Source organism: Pteropus vampyrus, unplaced genomic scaffold, assembly GCF_000151845.1.
Source record: "Pteropus vampyrus isolate Shadow unplaced genomic scaffold, Pvam_2.0 Scaffold343, whole genome shotgun sequence".
In the NCBI taxonomy this organism is placed as follows: Eukaryota; Metazoa; Chordata; class Mammalia; order Chiroptera; family Pteropodidae; genus Pteropus; species Pteropus vampyrus.
In genome coordinates, this window is record NW_011889124.1 from 894,792 (window position 1) to 915,586 (window position 20,795).

Sequence of the window (20,795 nt, forward strand, 5' to 3'; positions counted from 1 at the left end):
GCGCGCGGGCGGTGGGCTCCGCCGTGGTCTTGAGGACCCTGGCCCGTCTCCTCCCTTTAGCCCCCGTTTCCCAGTCCCCCGTTTACAGACGAGGAGGATCTCAGAGCTGAGCTTCGCGGCCGAATGGCCCTGCACCGGAAGGAGGGCGCTGGCCGAGGGGGCTCTGAGCTCAGCTGCAGGCCGAGGGTCCCCGCGGACCATCGCGCTTCGCCGCGGGCCGAGCCGTGCGCCCGCGGCTTCCGGAGCCCTGGCCTCCGGGCTCGGCTTCAGGGCGCGTGACCCCAGGCTTCTTGGCCGTCCCGGCCCCATTTTCCTACCCGTGGAACCAGACACTGGTCTAAACCACGGTCTTGCCTTCCACCCCAGTCTGTCATTACTGTCCTTCCCCAGGATGAGTGTCGTGGGCCGTTGGTGGCCAGTATTCGGGGCCTTCTATGCCCAGGGCGTTCTTGCCTTTGCAAGGCCCAGCCCCACATAGCACGCTAAACAAGTGTGTTCAAGCAAAAACCCGCAAGGGTATTTACCATTTTGCTTGTGAAATTATTTGGCTGTAATTCATTACTGAGTGATGTGACTTTTTTTTTTTAAGTTCATTGTGTACAGAGAAATTCTTGCCAAGTGAGGAAAACAATTTACAAATGTGATGAAATCATTTTGAAAATTACATTCAGCATTAATGAGGTTGACATATTGAGACCCTTTCTAGAAATTTAGTGAAACGTTTTCTGATTTCGTTGTTGATTTTGGAGCCAGTAACATGTTTTGCTTTGGTTTTTCCCCACAGCTGAAACCTTTTGCGAGTCCTGAACAGCCTGAGGGGACCGGGTCCTTAATGCCCGGGGTCAAGGTGGGATGGGAAGGGGCCCTGGGAAGAGATTTTAGTTTCTGTGTTTGCTTTGCACCCAAAGAAATGAGTTTTCTAAGAACACAAGGCACAAAAGCCAGTGAGGAAGAGTACAGTGCAGAGACACTAGATCGAAACGGAAACGAGACGAAACGTTTGAAAACCTCATGCAAACGTTTCTCTCTGAGGGAAGCCGTGCTGGTCGGAGGTGCCGGAGGCCCTCTGCGCCTGCCCGTGGGGCCCCCGCCCCGCCAAGGTGGGGGACAGATGTCTTTGTGGTTTGGGATATGTTTTTCAGACATCAAGAATCCTATTGTCGTTAAATGCCCAGTTCAGCAGTGACCGCCAGCTGATTCTTGGACGTTGTTGAGAAGCACGTTTTCTGTGTGTGAAGTGTGCTTCTCCGCTGGCCGGCTCACAGCTCGGGTCGTTAGTGTCCACTCAGCTCTGCCCGTCAGCCTGCCAGAACTGCCTTTCCAGATCGAAACAAGTGCAGCTTTTGGGTGCTAGGCGGTCACGCGTTCCCCTGGAGAGCTGAAGGCACAGGAGGGTGATAGGAAGGAGGTCGACGCCGTCCTGCCCCAGGAGCCTGCTGTGTACTTGAACTTGGCCTTCCTTTAAGAGGCCTTGACTGACTCCACAGGCTGTTGTCAGGCTGTTAGCTGTGCAGAATGCAGCCGGCTCCAGGCCTGCCTCGGCCCACTCGTAATGAGAGAAACAGGAGCGCTGTGAATCAGGAGACTGTGTCCTGGACCCCGGTCCTGCTCGTGGGCGAACAAAGCCCATGCACAGGGCAACCCGCCAGGGGCCTGTGTGCGTCCCCGTGGGGGCGCAGAATAGCCGGGGCTTAGCTGAGGCATTGCGGCTGGCGGGGGCCCTTGGGACCTGGGTGTCCAGGAAGACTGACCTGGGGGCAGATGCTCAGCTCAGGGTCCTGCTTCTGCCGAGCAGTTAGCCATTTCCCTTCGGGTGGCAGTGCCCAGGGTCTCTGACGTCTGCAGGGGGATCCTGAGGTGTGTCCTCCCTCGTGCCCACCCCGCCTCCCCGGGCTAAGGGAGGGCCCAAGCAGCGTCCTCAGGCCTTACAGACCGCTGAAGGAGCGACTTTGTGCCACAACCCCCAGCGGACAGCTGCTCTTGCCTGAAGCCTGTAAGAAACGTTGAGACCCCTTAGCTCATCAGGGCATGGGGGTCTCTGGGTGTGGAGAGGCTGCCCGGTGCCAAGACCACAGGCCTCTTATCACTGGGGAGGATCCTGAGGCACGTGTACCCTCCCTGCCTCCTCCCCCCATGTGATCTGTGATCGGATCTAAGACCTTGTGGCCCTGAAGAATGTCCCAGCCTCTCAGCAGCACAGGGCAGGCAGCCCAGCGTGGGGGATGCCGGCCTGCACCCTGGTGCCATCCTGCCCTCGGGTCCACGGTCTGCTTCTGCACACGTGTCCTGTGACTGTGCCAGAGCCAAGTGGTCCTCCAACCCCCACACCCACTGCCAGTGCGGTCATCCTGGTCACTGTCAGCACCCCTTCCACCGGCTCAGACAGAGCCGCAGTCACAGTTCAGCATGTTCACGTATCTCCTCGTCCCCACCTGGAGCTTCTTGAGAATAGGATTGCTCTTCACGTGTGCCCCTGAGGCTCCAGGCACACGCTTTGCCCTGGACGACTGCCCTGGGGGTGCGCGGGTAGAGGGGCGCCAGGACTGGCCGATTCTACACCGGCCCGAAGCTCCAGGGCCACCACATGCCTGCTGGGAGGGGTGGCTTGTTGGCATTTCAGCCCCAAGAAGGGGCTGACTGCTCCCCACAAGGCAAAGGGGAGGTGACGTGGTTCGTGTTTTCGTGGACACCTGTCCTTGGGGATCCTCTGCCAGACAGCGAGCTCTGCAAGGACAGGGCTGGTGGACACGCAGTGACTTTGGGTGGGTGGACAGCTTGTGAAACGATAAAACGCGTCAAAGAAAAATAGCGACCTGCAGTGTCGTAGGACTTGTTTCCAGGAACCCATTCGATCTGTGTGGAAAGGGGTCCTCAGGGCGGCCGAGCAGGCCGGTGTCGCCGAGGTCTCCCACTGTGGGACGCCGTCTCACCTGGGAGGCGACAGGGCTCTTCCTGTCCCTCAGTTTGCAGAGAGCCTGTCTTTGCTGGCTCGGCACCACGCTGTCCCCAGAGGAAGTGAGGAGGAGGTCACACACAGCCTTGGAGGTGTGTCTCAGGCATGAGCTCTGAGATGTTTGGAGGTGTCTTTGGGGTGGTCTCCTCCCACCAGCCTTTCCAGGGCACGGTGGCATTGGCAGGTTAAGACAAGGTCGTGTGCCCTGGTTTCCTCAAGGACTCAGCCCCTGCTGCCAGAGGCTTTCCCTGGCCACCCACTATGTCCCATGGCCCACGATGTCTCATTCGCGGGGATGCCCTGGGAGGTGGCTCTGGCCCCACGTGTGGCCTTCGCTCTGAAGCAGTATCAGGAGGGGTGATGCCTCCTGTCCCGCAGGGTGCATGGATAGGGAGGGCCCTCCCAGAGCACTGACCTGTCCTGCAAGGGCCACTGGCCCAGCCCACCTCGCACTTGTCCTGTGACTGGACAGAACCTCACTCTGCAGTCCTTGACTCCAAACCAAGGTTGGCCTCGTGAGGTGCTGGAGTCTGAACCCTTTGACACGTGGGCCTGTGCGCTCCCGGACAGAGGGTCCGCAGGCGAGCGCTCCTAACCCCGCCTCACAGCTGTGGGATGTCCGTACCTGGAAAAGAAAAAGTAATTCTGTTTCTCGGGCTAAACTGAGCAATTCCTCCCGTGGTGCACGTTGGCAGAGGCTGCAGGGGTTGGCAGGAGCTGCGGAGGGGACATGGCGTTCAGCCAGTTACTGGTCAGGCCCATGGGGGGAGGGGACGCTCACGTGGCGCAGGTGATCTCTGACCTTCCGGTGTCTTTCAGCGTGTGTCCCGTGGAGGCCTGCGCCCCACAGCCACTGCGGACAGACCGTGGCAGCCGCCCTCCCTGTCCTCCAGGAGCTCACTTGTGTCTGCCGTGAGCTCCTCGGGGCCAGAGCCCGTGTCTGCCTCAGTGCCAGCGCCTGGGACCGCCACACGCAGGGCCCGCGCCTCCCCACGCAGCCTCCTGGCTCAGTGACCCAGCTGCGTCTTCGTAGCTGTCGCGTAGTTCGTCAGAGCAGCAGCAGCCTCCTGAGTCGTCGTCATCATTTTCCCTGTGATCAGGGCATCGCAGCGAAGGGAGCTTAAGCTCTGTCCAGGCGTGCACCAGCCAGGTGACTCACTGCTTTGGCCGAGGCGAGAGGGAGCTTGGGGAGATCGGCCTGTAAAGGGAATAGCGACCATCCGCATCTGTGAGCACCCGCGTCCCCTGTCACGAAGCGTCTGGTGCGATTCTGATCTGGGGAAAGGCTGCTGACACTGGTGTGGGCCTGGCCAGAGACTGGGCCTGGGGCACGGGCACGTGCTTCTGGTTATTTCAAAGTAAATGGCTTCATTAAAAAATTAGGGGAAATAACTTTCATTTTCAGAAAAGGGGGAAAAGTAACTTGCTACCACGAGTTACCCTTCCTGGATTTTAATAACGGATAAGTCCGGTTAAGGTTTAGTTTTCAAACTGGAACCGAATGTCCAGCCGTGTCCAGGTGGGGAGGAGCGGGGCGGTGAGGCCAGGGAGGCGCACGGGTCTGAGACCAGCTCGCTGTCAGGTGTGGGTCCTGCTCCTCTGCTCCAGGCCCGTCTCCAGGCTCCGCTAGGGCTGACTTCAGGGCGCCAGGTCCTAAAGGGGCAGCGGACAGCGGCCACTCTAGATGGCTTATGAGCAGATGCTTCTGGCTAAAGGTTACCCTGCATGAGGACCTTGGGCACAGGGCTGCAGGCCGGGCACCGTCCAGCCCAGGCGGGTCACTGTGCCCTTGGGACTGTCCGCATCTGTAAACAGCTGAACCAGGCAACTGTCCGCTGCCCGGACCTCCAATGGCAGCCTCCCTGCCCCCGACTCCTCCCAGGTGAAGGAAAGAGAGGACGCGCCTGGGTTGTGGCCCACGCTCACCATCACGTTTCTCTTGAGTGCGGCATGCCTTACAGCAGGCGTCCCTGACCCCCAGACCATGGACCAGTACCGGTCCTGGCCTGTTAGGACCCGGGCCGCACAGCAGGTGAGTGGCGGGGGAGCAAGCCAGCGCGGCTTCATCTGTATCTGCAGCCGCTCCCAGCAGCACTCACGTAGCCACCACGTCCTGACGATCCTTTCTAGATGACAGCAAGAACCCAGACCATCTTCTGATGCTTAGTGCGGTGCTCCTTAAGACTCTTCCTGGTCAAGTCTAGTTCCGCCTCCACAATAGGAAGCCGCCTGGGAGTGAAGGCCTGGCCGCCTGGCCTCCCCACCCCTCAGTGGCACCTGGCTGTACAAAGGGCTCCGTGTCCCCAGGAGCTTCTAAACAGTCCTGACCTCCGCCCCTCTGGGTCCCCATGGCACCAGCCTGCACGTGCCCCTCCCAGAGGTGCTGGCAGACGGCAGTGATGCACAGGTGCCAGGTACTGAAGTCGGGGCGGAGAGGAAGGAGGGGCCCACCTGCCCAGGAGCCGCTGCCTTACTGCAGGTCTGGCCTCTGCTAGCTGGAGTCTGCAGGGGGCTCGAGGGACAAGGGGAGCCCCAAGAGGAGGAGTGTCGAGAGCGCCTGGGCCTACCCACCCAGCTCCCTCACGGCGTCAGAGAGGCTCCAGGTGGTCGGAGACTTGCAGCTGGGGGCAGGTGGCATGCCTTCATTTAGCGTCCCTCTGTGTCCCATCTGGGGCCCTAAGGACTTCTCGTGCAGGCTGCCTGACTTTGTGCCCTTGGCTGCCATTCAGGGCTCACGGGTGCTCCCTGCGTGCAGGGCGCCCGGCCCCGCGGCTGACCCCACGGGCACAATGGGGGCACAGCGTGCTTTTCTGTCCAGTGTCCCCTCCTCGGTCCTGAATCGTGAGCGCAACGGGCACAGGTGGGACGCCCCACCACAGACGGTGCACAGGGTGTGACCAGGGGTGTGACCGCAAGGAGACGGCCACCTCCCAAGGTGGATTGGGCCCTGCCGGCCTCTCCTCAGGAGGAAGGAGCCAAGGCTGGGACGGACAAGTCCCCAGGCACCCGCCCCCTGCGTCCTGGCTGGCTAGGGGCGGAAGGGGGTCCCTCTGGCCCTTCGGGATGGGTGGCAGCATGGGGCTGAGGAAGGCGAGTGCCGGACTCAGGGGCCAGCGCCTGCTGCTGGCCTGCTGCTGGCCTCCCAGGCCTCACCTTCCCACCTGCCACCAGCCAAAGGGCTCAGTGTCCATACAGACCCCCCAAGGGGAGAGACCTGGGGTACCCCGGCCTGTTCGCTCACCCCCTCTGCGGAGTGCTGCTAGCTCGCGGTGGAGGGCGGGGGGGGCGCCTGCCCATAGGTGACGTCACGGAGCAGGTGGAGCCAGGGCACCAAGCCGCCTGGCCTCCAGCTTCCTGCTTGTACTCTAGTGCTTCTGGCGGGGCCCCCCAAGCGAGAGTGGGGCTGTCCTGGAGGCTGAGGGGGCTTTGGGGCCCTGCGGGCAGTCACCCCCTCCGCTGGGGCCTGCTTCTTCATGCTCCGAGCTGCGGTTCTGTGGGAACCCTGTGCTCCGTGTCTGACCAGCTGCTGCGGCGCTGACCCGGGCCCCGCCCGCCTTGCCGTTTCCTGCCCTCGGCCGCGGCGGCTCCGGGTCCTGTGCCCACAGCTGGGCGCCCCCACAAAACCATTTAAAGACGTGGACCTGTCAGCGCTGAGGTGGCAGGAGCCCCACACGTGGCTGGCCCCGTCAGGCCACTCCTGAGCCGGACCCTCCCTGTCACCCTGGGAGCCCACCGCATGGAAAGGAAGCCGGCCTGAGACATGGGGAGGGGTCTGCTACCCCCCTCCACCCCGCAGCCACCCTTGGGGTCCCGACGTGAGCTGGACAGGCCCTCAGCTGAGTCCTGTGCTGGAGCTGACGGGACCGTCCGGGACCCCAGTATCTGGGGTAGGGTGTTGTTTCAGGCCCCCCTGTACGGTAGACGCCTCTCGAAATTGAACTTAGAGGACCTGGGGTGGAATCTGAGCGGACCTTCCGAGAGGCCCGCCCCTCCTGGCTCTCCTCCGCGCCCCGCCCAAAGCTGGTTCTGGTGACTTGACACAGGAGCCACATCCAGCTTGGGTGCCCCAGCAGGCCGGCCTCGGGGTGGGACACCTCCTGAGCTCTGTCTGCTGTTCCCCACCTGTAAAGACCCAGGACAGTCCCCAGGGACGCCCCCTGCAGGAGGGCTCACCGAGACGGGGTCCGTAAAACCACAAGGGTGAAGACTGGTGAGTGACCTGCTGCCCGTCCCATAGAGGCGGAGCCTCCATGCTGACAGGGTGGGCACGCTCAGTGCCACCGGGAGTCCGGGTGACCTACTGTCCAGTCGCGTCACTGCTGCTCTGGGTCAGGCTCTGGGGAGGTGGCCGTAGTGATTACCCAGTCTGGCACACAGCTAGCATCGGACCTCAGAGACGTGATGGGAAGGCACAGAGCTCACCGCCAGCCTCTGCGGGGGTCCCACGGTGTCGTGACAACACTCTACAGCAGCGCTGCCCTCAGCTGCGGCTCCTTCACCTACGTGCCGCCTGCCAAGGCCCAGGCCAAGGGTCCTGGTGAAGCAGCTCGGGACAGCAGGACGCAGTGCAGGCGTGCACACGTGTGCCTGCAGGTGTGCATGGCCAGGGGCTGGCCTGGGACATCGGAGAGTCTGGGCTGGAGGCCTTGGGGACAGCCTCTATTCTAGAGTTTGGGTCTTTATTTAAATTAGGTTGAACTCTAGGCCCTCTGTCTCCCGGTCCACTTATTTTTCCTTTATCCCACATTTTAGAAAATAAAACGTGCCCAACAAATGTCAGGAGGTGTTACTCGGGCGTCACGTAGACAGACAGAGGTTGGAGCCCCCCATGTGCCCCAGACGCTGGCCCTGGAGCTGCCTCACCCACCGGCCAGGGCTGCCCACGCCCGGGGCCATGGGGTCCCTGTAGGCCCCAGCAGGGGACGTTCCCCTCGGAAGCACTGAGTCGCGTAGCTCTTGTTCCCTACGAGGGCCCATGCTTTGTCCCCGCTCCCCGCCTCAGCTGCCACCGCATTCCAGGGGTGCTTTGCCCAGCCTCCCGGCTGCCGCGGGCTCACACGCCCTGGGCTGTGACAGCCCACCCGCGTCGTCCCCGTGTCCTCAGCTGGCAGTCCCCTGCCCACACGGACAGGGTGTCCAGGGCCGTGTAAAGGAGAGAGCTTTATCTTGGCTCCCAGGAGCCCTGGGAAAGACAATGGGCCCTTTCTTGGGGACACAGAGAGCCATTGTTGCTCGTCATGGAGCCAGCTCAGGCCAGAGGCGATGGCTGGAAGCCTGGGCCGGGTGGCCATCCTCCCAGCAGCCCGGGACTGCGGTGCTCAGAGCCTCCCTGGGGCCCTGAGGTGCAGGAGGCAGACGTTTCACCCCAGGCGCCCAGCACGTGCTGTGGAAGGCCGGACCAATGGGAGGGCACGGGGGTGCATGGACAGTGCCCGCATCCCCCCCGCCCCGGCGTGCGCTGCGTGTGTGTAACGTCTCCCATTGGGCAGAACCCCAAAGTGGACAGTCCGGAGCCCAGGGCTACCTCGAAAGGAGAGCAAAGAGGTAGCGCCCAGGGCTGTGGGTGGCCCTCGTCACCGTCTTCGGCTGTCCGGAGCAAGCCCTGGCCTCCCACGGGGGATGTGGGCCACGGTCCAGACCCGCCAGAGCGCAGGCCTGGTGCGGCCACGCGCCTGCGAGCAGCCAGGCGCCACCCCCGCCCATCCCTGGGCCACCGTGCTCTGCCTGGCACTCGCTGGCAGGTGTAGACGCGGACTTGAGCGCACTTGTGTGCCGTGAGTGCCCGAGGGCGTGCGAGGAGGACGAGGGGACAATCGGGCCGTCCGGTGCGAGAGAGGAGCACACACTGGGCGTGCCCGAAGGCTGGAGGAGGGGTGCGGGGTGGGGGCCTCAGAGGAAGGCTCAGCCCCCGAGACTGCAGAGACGAGGGGAGTCCAGCTGGCGAGAGGACCGACTGTCACCTGGAGCCCCGGGGCAGGGTCAGCAAGGGCCCTAACGTCTGCTCACTGCGGGAGGTGGCCCAGCCCCTCATCAGTGTGTGCCAGCCTCTCAGGGGCTCCTGCTGGTGCCAGGCTCTGGTCTCAGGACGGAGACTGGTCCTCACCCCCGAGTCCTGGCATTGTCCGCGCTCACCGCCCACCGGAGGGAGGAGCCGGGAGCTGTGTTGTCCTTGTGGAAAGTTCCAGGAGCCGAGTGGGAACACCAAGGATGTCAAGGGACTGGCATTTGAGGAGGGGCCTGCTGGGCGTGTGGGGGCGGGGAGCTAGGGAGAGGGAAGGTGTGAGCGGACGGCTTTGGACCGCTTTGCTCTGCTTTGCTTCGAGGGGCCTCTGGGAAGCTGGGATGCACAGCTGGGGGCCGTGGGCACTGGCCCTTCTTAGAGGCCCTGGGGGCAGGTCCCCGGGGCAGGTGCCCACAGGCTGAACCGGATATGCACACCGGTGCTCCAGGTCTTCGAGGAAGTGCCTCTGTGGAGCACCCGCAGTCCCCCGCCTGCCTTCGTGTGGGGCGTGTTGGCGGGGGAGGGGTGGTGGAGGGGGCTGTGTGTTCCCGGCTGAGCAGCTGGGCAGAGGTTACCTGGGGAGGCCACAGTGCACCCTCCCAGCCCGCAGCCCCAGGAGGGGTGGGCACGTGGGCCCCGCCTGTCGCCTGTCACCCGGAGCGAAGGGGCTCACGTGCAGAAGGGGCTCGGGAGACCCGCTGAAGGAGGGCTGGACCCCCCGAGCCGACGTGCCCTGCACTGCGCCCGCACGTGCAGGTGGCAGACACCAGGGCCCTGTGAGCCTCAGCAGCAGAGCTGCCCACGCCGGGTGGACAGACTTAACGGGCGCTGAGGCCCAGGCCCCCAGGAGTGAAGGAGTCTGAGCGGCCCCTTCCTCCTTCACCACTGACATCACTTCCGGGGTCTGGGGGGTGAGAGTGGCTGGGGAGCCCCATGCAGACACCCGCTTCCTGAGCCCCTGACATGTGCGTTCCCCTTGACTTTCAGGGAGGAGCACCGTGCGGGGACCCCGAGCTGTCCCCCGAGGAGAAGAGGGTCCTCGAGAGGAAGCTGAAGAAGGAGCGGAAGAAAGGAGGAAGGAAAGGCCTGGGGGAGGCGGGCGCGGCCACGGCCCGGAGCCCGCGGGCCCGGCGCTCGGGCGCCCAGCTGGCCCTGGACTACCTCTGCAGGTGCGGGGCTGGCAGGGGTGCAGGCCGCGGCCGGCCGCGCGGAGCCGTGCCGTCCCAGGGCCGCTGGCCGCCTGCTTGTGCGACCCTTCCGGCGTCGCCTCGGGCGGTCTCGGGCGGCTCGAGGGCCACAGAAATGGCAGTGCCGCCAGCAGGGGCTGCAGACCTTCCCCAGCCCCGCTGCGTCTGTGGGAGGGCGGGGCTGTGGGGACGTGGCCCGCTCTGTGGAGTTCACTGTGAAGCGCATCACAGGACGGCAGGGCTGGAACCCCCAAGGTGACAGGTGACTCCGTTTCACCCTCTCACCAAAACCCGGGGCCCCCTTGGGAGCACCCAGAGGACCCCTCCCAGAACCAGGCGGAGGCTGGTCTGTGCTCGCTGCAGACATGCAGGTCACAGCCCTGCGTAGGAATCTTCAGGAGCCCCTGGGAATGAGGCCCCCGTGAAATCACTGGTGTCTGTTTGCAGGGACATGGGAGGGAGGTTGCACCCCGTGATATCCCAGCAGAGCCCCTCCCGGTTCCCCCACACCTGCCAAACCATATTCCCCGATCCGGAGACCAGGGTGGTGGGCCCAATGGCCCACTGTGGATGCCTGTGTTGCCGTCTTGTGATTTGGGGAACAGCGTTGCTGAGACCGATTCACATACCCTGTTCCCCCGTTAACGCAGACAGCTCACCAGTCGGCATGGTCGCAGAGGTGTGACTGTCCTCATGGATGGTTTTACAGCGTGTTCATCACCCTCAAATGGACCCACGCCCTTACCTACCCCCCACGCCCTTTTCTCTCCCTGCCCCAGCGCGACGACCACTACTGACCCACTTCCGGCCCCCTGTGCCCCCCGTCCCTCACAGCCACACGCACACGCACGCACGGCGGCTGGCGGGCAGTGTGGCAGGCACGGCGTGAGCGGAGGCCCCTCTGATGAGTGAGCTGGGACACCAGGGCTCCTGTCCACCTTGACAGAGGTGTCCTGTCCCTCCGCTGTGCCCAACAGCTCACTGCGGCCCCTCACGCAGCTGCCAACGGCCAAGCCCTGCCCGGCGCCCCGCCCCCCCAGCATCGTCCTCCGGCCCACTGCCTCCTGTCCCCATGCCCTGACATGTTTCCTCCAGATTCCGGAGGTCACTGCGTCTTCACCCCTGGCCCCTCCAGCACGGGCTCCACCTTGGGGCTGGTCATTGCAGGCTGGGCACTGTGATGGGCACAGGGCTGGTGTGGCGAGGCTTCTTCCTATGTTCCTGACGTCTGAGCAGCCCAGACCAGCCTGGCCCTCCAGCTCTGGGCTCCTGCTGGCTGTCCCCCCACCCTGACACACAGCTCGGCCCGAAGGTTGTCCCCGCTGCAGTGGCCGTCTCTGCCAGGTGCACGGAGCACGCTTCCGGAAGAATGATGGGGTTCACAGAATTCAGGGAGTTCGTGCTAGAATCATAAAATCATGGAATTGTAGAGCTGAAGGGACGTGGCCCTGGGCCACCTGGTCCTTCGTCCTGGTGCAGGTGGGCCTGGCTGGGCGAGTGCCCACAGTGGGTGTCCCCAGTGGGGCAGCCTCCCAGCTGGGCCGCTGGGCCCCTGGCCCCTGGCGCCATCTGCTCCGCGCCAGCTGCCCTCAGTGTTAAGGGTGGAAAATTTTCAAGTGAGCCAACTAGCTAAGTCAGCTACAGGGAAGAAATATTTTTAGATACCAGAAGTTGTCCTCCTTGCTTGGGTGTGGTTTAGGAAGTGTATTGTATAAGATAGGAAGATGGCCAAAGTCTGCTTCTGTGATCCGTTTACTTGTTAATTAAGGGTGTGGTTTTGAGCAAAGATGCGGTAACAGCCAACTTCCACTTATGTAATCTGCTGGCTTGTTCAGGAGACCACCAGGATCTGGTCTTAAGCGTTATCAGCTGCCTGCTCTGGAAGCTCGGGGCTGATCTCTAGCTCTGCGTGGTAGAGTCGGTCGCCGGCCGGCTAATAAAGGCTCATAATTAATCTCAATTGGTTCCGTCGGTCTCAGAATCGTTAGCGCCATAACATCAGGCTGCAGAGGGTCCCCCCCAGAACCGAGACACCCATGAGCCTGGACACACCCCCGCCAGCCAAGAAGGGGCCACCCAGGCCAGTGGGTACAGACAGCCCCTGAATGTCATGACCTTGCTTCCCCAGCTGGGCCCAAAAGCAGGACAGCTGGAGGTTTCAGAAGACGAGGCAGACCTGGCTCCTGACGCACATGTACGACCGCAGCAAGGTGCGCCCAGCGTGGGGGCAGGGTCTGTGGGGGAGGGGTGGGGTCTGTGCTCGTGGAGGTTGGACCCCCAGGCTCCTCAGGCCCTGGCGTGAGGACGCTGTGGGCTGCACAGTCCCCTTGCAGCCCCGCTGCGGGCTCGGAGCCCTGGGGCCACACCGCCAACTCTCAGTTCTGCACCGCTCAGTGTCCATGTGCCACGTGCCACCCCGCCTGGCTACTGATCAGCTCTTCTCCCCTCTGTCCAGGTGCCCGAGGAGCACTTCTCCACCCTGCTGGCCTACCTGGAGGGGCTGAAGGGTCAGGCCCGCGAGCTGACCGTGCAGAAAGGGGAAGCCTTGATGCGGGAGGCGGACGAGGCGGGCGCCGGCAGCCCGGGCCCCTTCCCGCTGGAGAGGACACGGCGCATCCGGCAGGTGCTGCAGCTGCTCTCCTAGGGCAGCAGGCGGCCAGCAAGGGCCGCGGCACAGCCGGGCACTCCTGCGGCGGAGGGGCCCGAGAGGGACAAGCAGGGTTGCCAGCAGGTCGGGGGTGGGGCGGGAGCTTCCGGCCGGGTCCCTGTGCCTCCAGGCAGCAGACCCTCGGATGGACGCCCCCAGACCCTGCTGGGCCAGAGCTGTCACAGGTGAAGGCTGGCTCCGACCCCTTTGAACCACCTGGAGGTGCCGGTCCCGGTTCCAGCTCCCTCAGCCGCCAGGAAGTTGCTTATTGAGGGAAATGTCTACTTTTCTACCCGGGGATCGTCAAGATTGGCCAGAGCCGGCCTTCCCACCAGCTGTGGCCCATCCGTGTTGGGCCGTGGGGGCCCCAGGTTTGGGCATGCCAGTCTGCTGGTGCCCCGCAACCCAGTGCAGGCCACGCGTTTCCTGGGCGAGGCTCCTGGGCTGCGGCTGGCCTCTCTCTCTCTCCTGCCTCCTCAGACCTCACTGCCGGGTCGCAGGGAGCTGGCTGTGTTTTCAGTAAAGGCCGCCCACCCCAGCCGTGGCTCCTGTGCTTCAGCTTCGCTGCTGTGACCCCACTTGAGGGCTGCTTCTGAATGGCGAGGTCAGGGCCCCAGAGAGGGGGCGACTCCATTCTGAGAAGAGCCCACACGTCCAAAGGGGCCTGCACGGGTCCCTCACTGACCCCTCTAGGCCCTTCCCTCTCGCCTCCCACCCAGCACCGGCGTCTCATCGGCGCCCCCGCCGCGAGAAGGGGGCCCGTCCACCACCTGCGGGTGGAGCTGGCGTCCTGACCACACGCACACGCCCACACACGCCAGGCGTAGAGCCGGGGCGCTTTGGGACTTTGGTGACCACTGGGCCAGGCCCCCTATCAGGCTGTGCTGGCCTCTTGCTTATCACAGGCGCAGAGGTTGGGGTGCCCACTGCTGCCAGGGGGGCAGTTCACGGGAGGCAGGGACCTGGGAGCGGAGGCCACGGCCTGCGTGTGTCCTGGGGAGTGTGCTTACAGTCCGAGGGCTGCGTGGTCGGGGTTTTTGCGTACCGGGGAGGCATTTGTCGGGTGGTTGGGGTCCAGGCTGGGGCCAAAGGCAGGTCTCGGGCCAAGAACCGCCCCCCAGCCCCGAAAGCCCTCTCTTTGAGACCAAGAAGCGAGGGCTAAGCGCATACGTTCAGAGAGCCCGCCTGCCCTCTCCTGACCCACGAGAAGCTTTTGCCCGTGAACCTCACACAGGGCGCACATCTGTGCACCTGGGGGGGCCAGACCGCGTGCAGTTTTGAGGACCGGGCAGGTGGACAGTCCCGTCTAGCCAGGCAGGACATCCCACACACGCCGTCTCCGCACTGGCGAGGTGAAGCATGATGGCTGCTCACTCTATTTTTCTTAAATTGTTTTTCATACTTGAGGAGGGTACATTGATACCACCTGGTGGGGGGGCCGGACCTCCTGTGGAAGTCCTGACACCTCGTTGGCCGCAGTTTTTCATGGGCGAAGCGGGCGAGAGGTCATGGAGTGGGGCCCAGGGCTGTGGGGTTGACAGTGTCAAGGTCAGATGGACGTGGAAGGGGGCATGCTGCCACCGTGGGCCGTGGGGAGACCGGGGAGGTCTGGCAGGGGGCCTGGGGGGAGGGGGACAGTCATGGGAGGCAGGGACCCGGCTCTGCCCTGGGGAGAAGGAGGGCGAGGACGGCTACCCGGGGGCAGGCCCTGGAGGACCGCACGCCCCTCAGGGCCCACGGTGGCCGCCGTCTCTGGAACTGAGGCTGCCAGCAAAGGAAAGCCTGGCCAGGGCCCTGGCCTGGGGCCGTCTGTCCTCAGGGCTGCTCTGCCCCTGCCATCGCAGCACCCCCAGGCTTCGAGCCAGGAAGCGGGGACGACCCCGATCCTCCCCAGGCCCTGGGGGTTTGTCTGCAGCGCAGGCCAGAGCCCCCTCGGTCAGTGGCCCTAGGGCCTGGGCACAGCACACAGGCCGTGGACAAATGGCCGCTTGAAGATGGCTTGTATGATCTGGATGTCCAGGCTGGCGGGGCTCAGGCCGGGTGGGGGCAGCAGGTGGAACCTCTGGAGCAGGCCGGCGAACAGCAGGAACACCTGGGTCCTGGCCAGGTGCTCGCCCACACACACACGGCGGCCTGCCAGGGAAACCGAGGCCAGGGTGGGGATCAGCCTGGCTTGTGAGTGGAGGGGGCGTCTGTGGAGGGGACCCTAAAAGCGAGGCCTGGAGCTCCTGGGACACAGGCAGCTCTGAGTGGCCAGGAAGGGGGCGGGGGCCAGCCAGCCTGAGCCTCCAGTGTCTCTGGTGCCCGGGTCATCCGCCCTCGGGGCTGCGGTACCTGCGGAGAACGCCATAAAGGCCTCCCGCTTGACGAAGCGGCCGTCGGCGTCCAGGAAGTGGCCGGGGTTGAACTGGTGGGGGGTCTCCCACTGCGTCTTGTCCCGCAGCACGGAGTTCAACAGGAGGATCACGTCCGTGCCCTGTGGGCACCGCAGCAGGTGGGGTGGGGTGGGGCAGACCGGAGGAGGGGAGACGGTGGAGGGCAGGAAGGTGGGCGGGTGACCCTCAGGCCACGGGATGAGGACTGAGCTCTGCGGGTCCTGAACCCCCTCTCCTGCCTCCCGTGGGAGCCCGGCATCAAGCACCCCAGGGTTCCCCGCACCCTGAGAGGAGTGATGGCCGGGGCGGATCCAAGGCTGTGCGTGAGGGGCCGCCCCACCTTGGGGAATAGGTAGCCACTCAGCCGGGTGTCGGTGGTGAGGCTGCGGGACGTGCGGGGCGGCACGGAGATGAACCGCTGCACCTCGTGCAGCACGGCGTTGGTGTAGGGCAGTGATGGCAGGTCCTCCATCTGGGGCGGCCTGCTGCGACCCAGCACGCGGTCCAGCTCCTCCTGCACCCTGCCTGCGGGCAGAGGGCGGACAGCCGTGTCCTGGGGAGCCCGGGTCTCCTGGGCCTGGGGGAACCCGCCCCTCGGGTGGGAGGGGCCGTCCTGCCGCGCCCCGGGACAACACGGTGGCTCGGCCTGCACGCTCACCCTGCACACTCTGGTGCTTGACCATCAGGAGGATGGCCCACTGAATCGCGATCGCGGTGGTCTCTGTGCCAGCAAGGACCATGTCCAGGACACAGGCCATCACATCGTCCTCATCAAACTGGCCATCCGGGTCTGCTTCCTGCAGAGGCGGGCAGGGCAGGACTTAGCTGGCGGCTGGGGTCCGCAGCCCCACCAGCCCTGACTCGGAAAGGGTGGAAGACAGACTTGGCGGGAAGGACAGAGCTGGGACCTGCTGAGCCCCACTGCGCCCAGGGCTCACGGCGTCCGCCGGGCCACCTCCCGAGGCAGGCACGGAAACCCCATTCCACAGGTGAAGAGACTGAGCCTCTGAGAGGCCCCCCAGCCTGGAGGCGGGCGACCGTGGGGCAGGACCAGCTGGAGCCCGCCTGGAGTGGGGCCCCGGCCGCTGCGGCCTCTGGGGTGCTGCGGACGGGGTGTGTCCGGCCCACACATGGACCTGGCGGATCAGGGCTTCCACGTAGCTGTGCGCGGGGCCTTCCTCGGCCGCGGGCGCCCGCCGCGCCTCCAAGAGTGTCCTCAGGATGGCTCGCAGCTCGGCGACCTTCCGCATGATGGGTCGCTGCAGCTGCAGGAGGGCCCCCAGCCGGGGCATGACGTTATACAGCTGCGGAGTGAGAGCGGGTGGGGGTGAGGGCGGGTCCAGCCTTCTGCGAGGGCGCGCCTGTCCTGCAGACGTGCGGGGTGGGTGCCTCCCGTGGCCACAAGAGGGCGCCCGCACCCGGCGCGGGGCCCCACAGCCCCACCTGGCGCGACCCGCGGCGGAGGACTGGGAGGAAACCGCCAGCAGAGGGCAGGAGGGAGGCGTCACCGGACAGGTAACAGGACTGGGCGTTCAGTGCCAGTGGCAGCAGGCGCCTGTGACCACGGCCCCGCTCTCGTCCACCAAAGCTGAGCCCACTGCAAGCCACTAAAAAAATGAGGACTCTGCAGACTTCAGCCCCAGCTCACCCCGCTGAGAAGCGGGGCAGCTGGGGCGGCGTGCAGGCGTGCTCAGTGGATGCCGGCGCTGCCCACTACACCTGGCACTACCTGTGTCCCCGGAACTGAGCGCCCCTGGCTGCAAACTGCACGGCGGCTCAGCGCTGAGGAGCCGGACCAGGGGCCAAAGGCCGAGAAGGTTCTGCTGTCCTGGGAGCTGGCAGCTGTGGAGCCGCGCTGACCCCTCTGCTGCCAGCCTCCCGGGAGCTCCCGGGCGCGGCGGGCCAGCCTGGCCTGCAGAAGAGGCCGAACCTTCCCGCCCCGAGGACGGCAGAGGGTCCTCCACCTGCTCCCTGGCTAGACTCAGGACCCGAGACGCACGTTCCAGGAATCACGGCCTCACCCCGGGACATCGGGGCACGGAGGGCCCGGGATGCAAGCCGCTGAGCTGTGGCACCGCGCAGAGACGCGGGCTCGAGCACATCGTAGTTAGAGATGGGGCGGCAGCAGGACGGCTCAGGGAACATGGTCGGCAGTACAGAGTTACTGCATGTGCGGCCGGGGGCACCAGCGTGACGAATGCGGGTCACCTAGTAAGCTACATAAATGTCTACCCACCATGCTCTACGCCTGACACTAAGATAACATGGACTGTCAACTGTAACTGAAAAATAAGAATGACAAAAATTAATCAAAGAAATCTTGAAAGGAAAAAAACGGTACGGTAAGCCGCAAACACCGGCACCCTGAACACGGGAAGAATGGCACGCATGCGCCGCAGAGTCCCAGAGTCCCGGGCGTCCGATGGGGCTTGTGACCCCGGCCACGGAGGAGAGGGCGGGCTCGTGAGAGCGCCAGCACAGCCCGGTCCCTGCCCAGTCCACTGCTGAAGGGCAAATGTGGGAGGGGAGATGGGACCCCTGCCCTGGCCCCCCTCTTCTTCCGGACTGCACAGAGGACCCGCCTGGGCTCACACCACCAAAACTGGACCTGCGCGTGAGTCCAGGGCGGCTCGGTGGATGGAGCCCGCCCCGCAACCGCGGGCGGCAGCTGGGACATCTGCACCCCGCCCCCCCATCTTGGCTGCTCTCAGCTCCCTGCCCCACCCCGAGGCCTGGGAGCAGCGACCTCTCTCACCTGCACTCTAACGGTCGCCAGGTGGAGCATGACCTCACTGATGAGTTCCAGCAGGGCCACGAACACGGGGTCCTTGTAGTCAAACCGCTGGCCGAAGAGCACCGTGAAGGTGATGTTGGAGGTAGCCCAGCCGAGCAGAGCCACCGGGAAGGGCCGGCCTGGGGGAGACAGTCTCAGAGGGCGGGGCCCAGGGAGGAGTGTCCCCGACCCCCACTCACCTCTGCCGTCCCAGCCAAGCGGAGCCAGGGGGAAGGGCCGGCCTGGGGGGGACAGTCTCAGAGGGCGGGGCCCAAGGAGGAGCGCCCCGGACCTCCACTCACCTCCGTAGTGGTCCAGCTGCCCCAAGAGGTAGCTCAACTCTTGCAGGACCTTGTCGGCCACAGGCCTCCGCCCCACGCCCAGGTCGTGGAGGGCGCGCAGGGTGAACTGCTGGGAAGCCTTCCAGGGCGGCCCGGAGACGGAGAATATGCCTGCGGGCCAGTCCGCTGGTGAGCAACTTACCGGAGGAGGGCGCGGCAGGGCCGGCCTGCCCCCTGCCCCCAGCCTGCTCCCCAGGGAACTGGCCATGGCTGGCCCTCCCCCCTTCCTGGTGTGCCCACCCCTGTGTACCCCCTTTCCGCCTGCCGCGGGGACACCCTGTCCCTCCCCAGGAGCCACTCTGTCCGGCTGACAGGAGGGCGGGACCCGCTCCTCGGGCCCCCTCCAGGGCCCAAGGGGACCCCGTGCCCAGCAGCCCCCAGAAGCAGAGCTGGTGACTGCGCCTCCCCGCCTGGCGGAGCCCCTGCTGCACAACACACCTACCCCTGCCTTTCTGGATTAACTGGAAGATGGCGTTGAAGGGCCGGATAGTCAGCTTCGGCCTGGTGCCCACCAGAGCCTCCCTCACGGCCTCGTAGCCGCCCAGCACCACCATCTTCTGGCGGCCCCAGTGGATGGTGAACACCTGCCCATACCGTTCTGAGAGCTAGCGGGAAGGGCAGGGGTCACCTGATGGTCCCCTTCCAGGTCCCCCAGGGGCTCCTCAGGCCACGCCTGGCAGGGGCGGCACAGGCAGAGCCTGTGGAAAGAGGCCAGGCCGTAGGGGCCGCACAGCAAAGGCCCAGGAGCCACAGAGCAGGACCTGTGGTTGGCTGGAGCGGGGCTAGGGGTGGCGTCCAGCGGGACCCCGCTGAGCCCTCCCCCGCTCCAGGAAGGCGGGGCGCCCTTTGGTGCTGGGTGCGGCTGTCATGGGTCTTCTTTTCAAGGAACACTCGAGGGGGCTTTTTTGAGCCGTGAGACAAGGCAGCAGTACCAGGGGGCCGTCTGCGGGGCGGCCCAGCCCGGATCTGCACGGGAGCAGGCGTGAGGTCTCGGCCGCGGCCCGGGCCCCTTGCAGAGCCCGCCTGGCCAGCTGTCTCACTCGGTCCTGCCCTGCCGGTGTGAGGGCGCACAACGGTAAGGCCAGCAAGGGCTGACCTCTGCGGCCTTGTGCACACCCGTCCCTTCTGTCTCTACAGCACCCCGCCTGAGATGAGGTTCCCTCACCTTCCCACTTCACAGGTGAGGGAACTGAAGTCTGGAGGGGAAATGCGTTGCTGTGGACCGCGTGCGCTGAGTGACACAGCCTGCTGACCGCCCCCCTGCCCGCTCTGCCCCTGGCATGCTGGACAGCAGCCTCTGGGGCCCCAGAACCCCAGTGCCTGTCGCCGCGTGGGGTGGCTGCCTAAGTCCAGGCCACTTTGTGGGCAATGAGCGGGTCCCCTAAGGGGCAGGGCTGCAGCCCCTCCTCCCCATCCACCTGCAGCCTCCTGCCCAGGCCAGAGGCACCTAGCCCGTGGGGGGGGGGGGGCGCGTGCCTCTGTGCTCTGGTTCCTTCTGCTGCTGCCCGGTGTCACTCCTAGGAGCACCTGCCTCCTCCCCGCCGCTGCCCCAGACCTGGCTGTTCTGCAGGCTCTCTCCTCCAAGAAGCCCTCCTGGGCCCCTGCTCCTTGGATGGCCCATGTGCTTCTTGTGGGGTGGGGTGTCTTCCTCTTCCCCAAGGCAGGGTGGGCACTGGGGCCCCTCCTGTGTCCCCTGCCAGACCAGCGCCAGGCTGGAACACAAAACTCCTACGCTACGGGGGGCCCGGAAAGTGGGGGCTTGGCTTCTGCTCGGACAGGGACGGGGGGGCCACAGCCGTCGGTGATGGCGGGCACCGGTGCTGGGCCTGGGTGGCAGGGGCCGAGCCCTGACTCACCTCCATCAGGGAGTTCTCCTTGTCCACCTGCAGCAAGAGCAGGTTCCCGATGAGGGGCAGTGGGCGTGGCCCAGGCGGCCAGCACGAGGCTTGGCAGAGAGCGCGGGGGCCGGTGTGGAGCAGCGCCCAGAGCCCCGCGAGCCCCACGAGCCCGAGCACCAGTACCAGCACGAGCAAGGCCATGCCGACGGTCCTCCCTGGGCCCACCATCCCGCCCCGAGCTTTATAGGTCTCCGGGAGGGCGTGTCGGCACCCCACCCACCCCACCACCCCAAGAATGTGGAACGAGTAGTTTGCAGGGGACAGCCAGACAGCTTAAAGTGACAGGCGTGTGTGGAATGCAGGGTCGAGTCTATACAGGGAGCTGGGCCAGGTGCTGTGGGGGGGTGGTGTGTCCCTCGCACTGCTGAAGGGGACACACCCTGCTGGCGGGCTCAGCCCTCTGCCTCAGTCTCCCCAGGACTCCCTGGCTTCGGGACCCAGCCCAGCTCCAAAGGGAGGAACTTGCCCTCCCCATGCTCTGAGCCTCCCTGAGCACGAGGCCCACAGGTCCCTCCCAAACGCACTGCCATCCCCATGCACCCAGCTGCTCTGTGACTGGGCAGTGAGGTTCCCGGTGTGGAGACCCCTGGGGCTGCACAGCAGACACCTCAAATCCCAGG

General features: G+C 65.1%; 2 protein-coding genes across 2 annotated transcripts in view; one reads left to right on the forward strand and one right to left on the reverse strand.

The window, feature by feature from the left end:
• CUNH7orf50 (chromosome unknown C7orf50 homolog) overlaps window positions 1-13,326 on the forward strand; it is an 85,690-nt gene extending 72,364 nt beyond the window's left edge. The window contains exons 3-5 of the mRNA XM_011378532.2: window positions 9,942-10,123; window positions 12,270-12,351; window positions 12,597-13,326. Coding sequence (XP_011376834.1) covers window positions 9,942-10,123; window positions 12,270-12,351; window positions 12,597-12,785 — 453 coding nt within the window. The 3' untranslated portion in view covers window positions 12,786-13,326. The remainder of the gene's footprint in view (window positions 1-9,941; window positions 10,124-12,269; window positions 12,352-12,596) is intronic.
• A 1,107-nt stretch (window positions 13,327-14,433) lies between these two features.
• Window positions 14,434-20,316, reverse strand: LOC105304464 (cytochrome P450 2W1). The gene is made up of 8 exons (XM_023522392.1): window positions 20,134-20,316; window positions 18,720-18,882; window positions 17,919-18,388; window positions 16,294-16,467; window positions 15,822-15,960; window positions 15,504-15,688; window positions 15,123-15,264; window positions 14,434-14,921 (listed from the first exon to the last, which is right to left on the reverse strand). The coding sequence occupies exons 1-8, from the start codon at window positions 20,314-20,316 to the stop codon at window positions 14,734-14,736; spliced, it is 1,644 nt and encodes a 547-aa protein (XP_023378160.1). The 3' UTR covers window positions 14,434-14,733.
• Window positions 20,317-20,795: the final 479 nt, after the last annotated feature.

Excerpts from the sequence above, each read along its gene's own strand:
- LOC105304464 (XM_023522392.1), bottom strand. The coding sequence starts at position 20,316 with ATGGCCTTGCTCGTGCTGGTACTGGTGCTCGGGCTCGTGGGGCTCGCG. Across the intron at positions 15,689-15,821 it reads CAAGCACCAGAGTGTGCAGG|GCAGGGTGCAGGAGGAGCTG; the intron begins GTGAGCGTGCAG and ends CTCTGCCCGCAG. Across the intron at positions 14,922-15,122 it reads CTTTATGGCGTTCTCCGCAG|GCCGCCGTGTGTGTGTGGGC; the intron begins GTACCGCAGCCC and ends TTTCCCTGGCAG.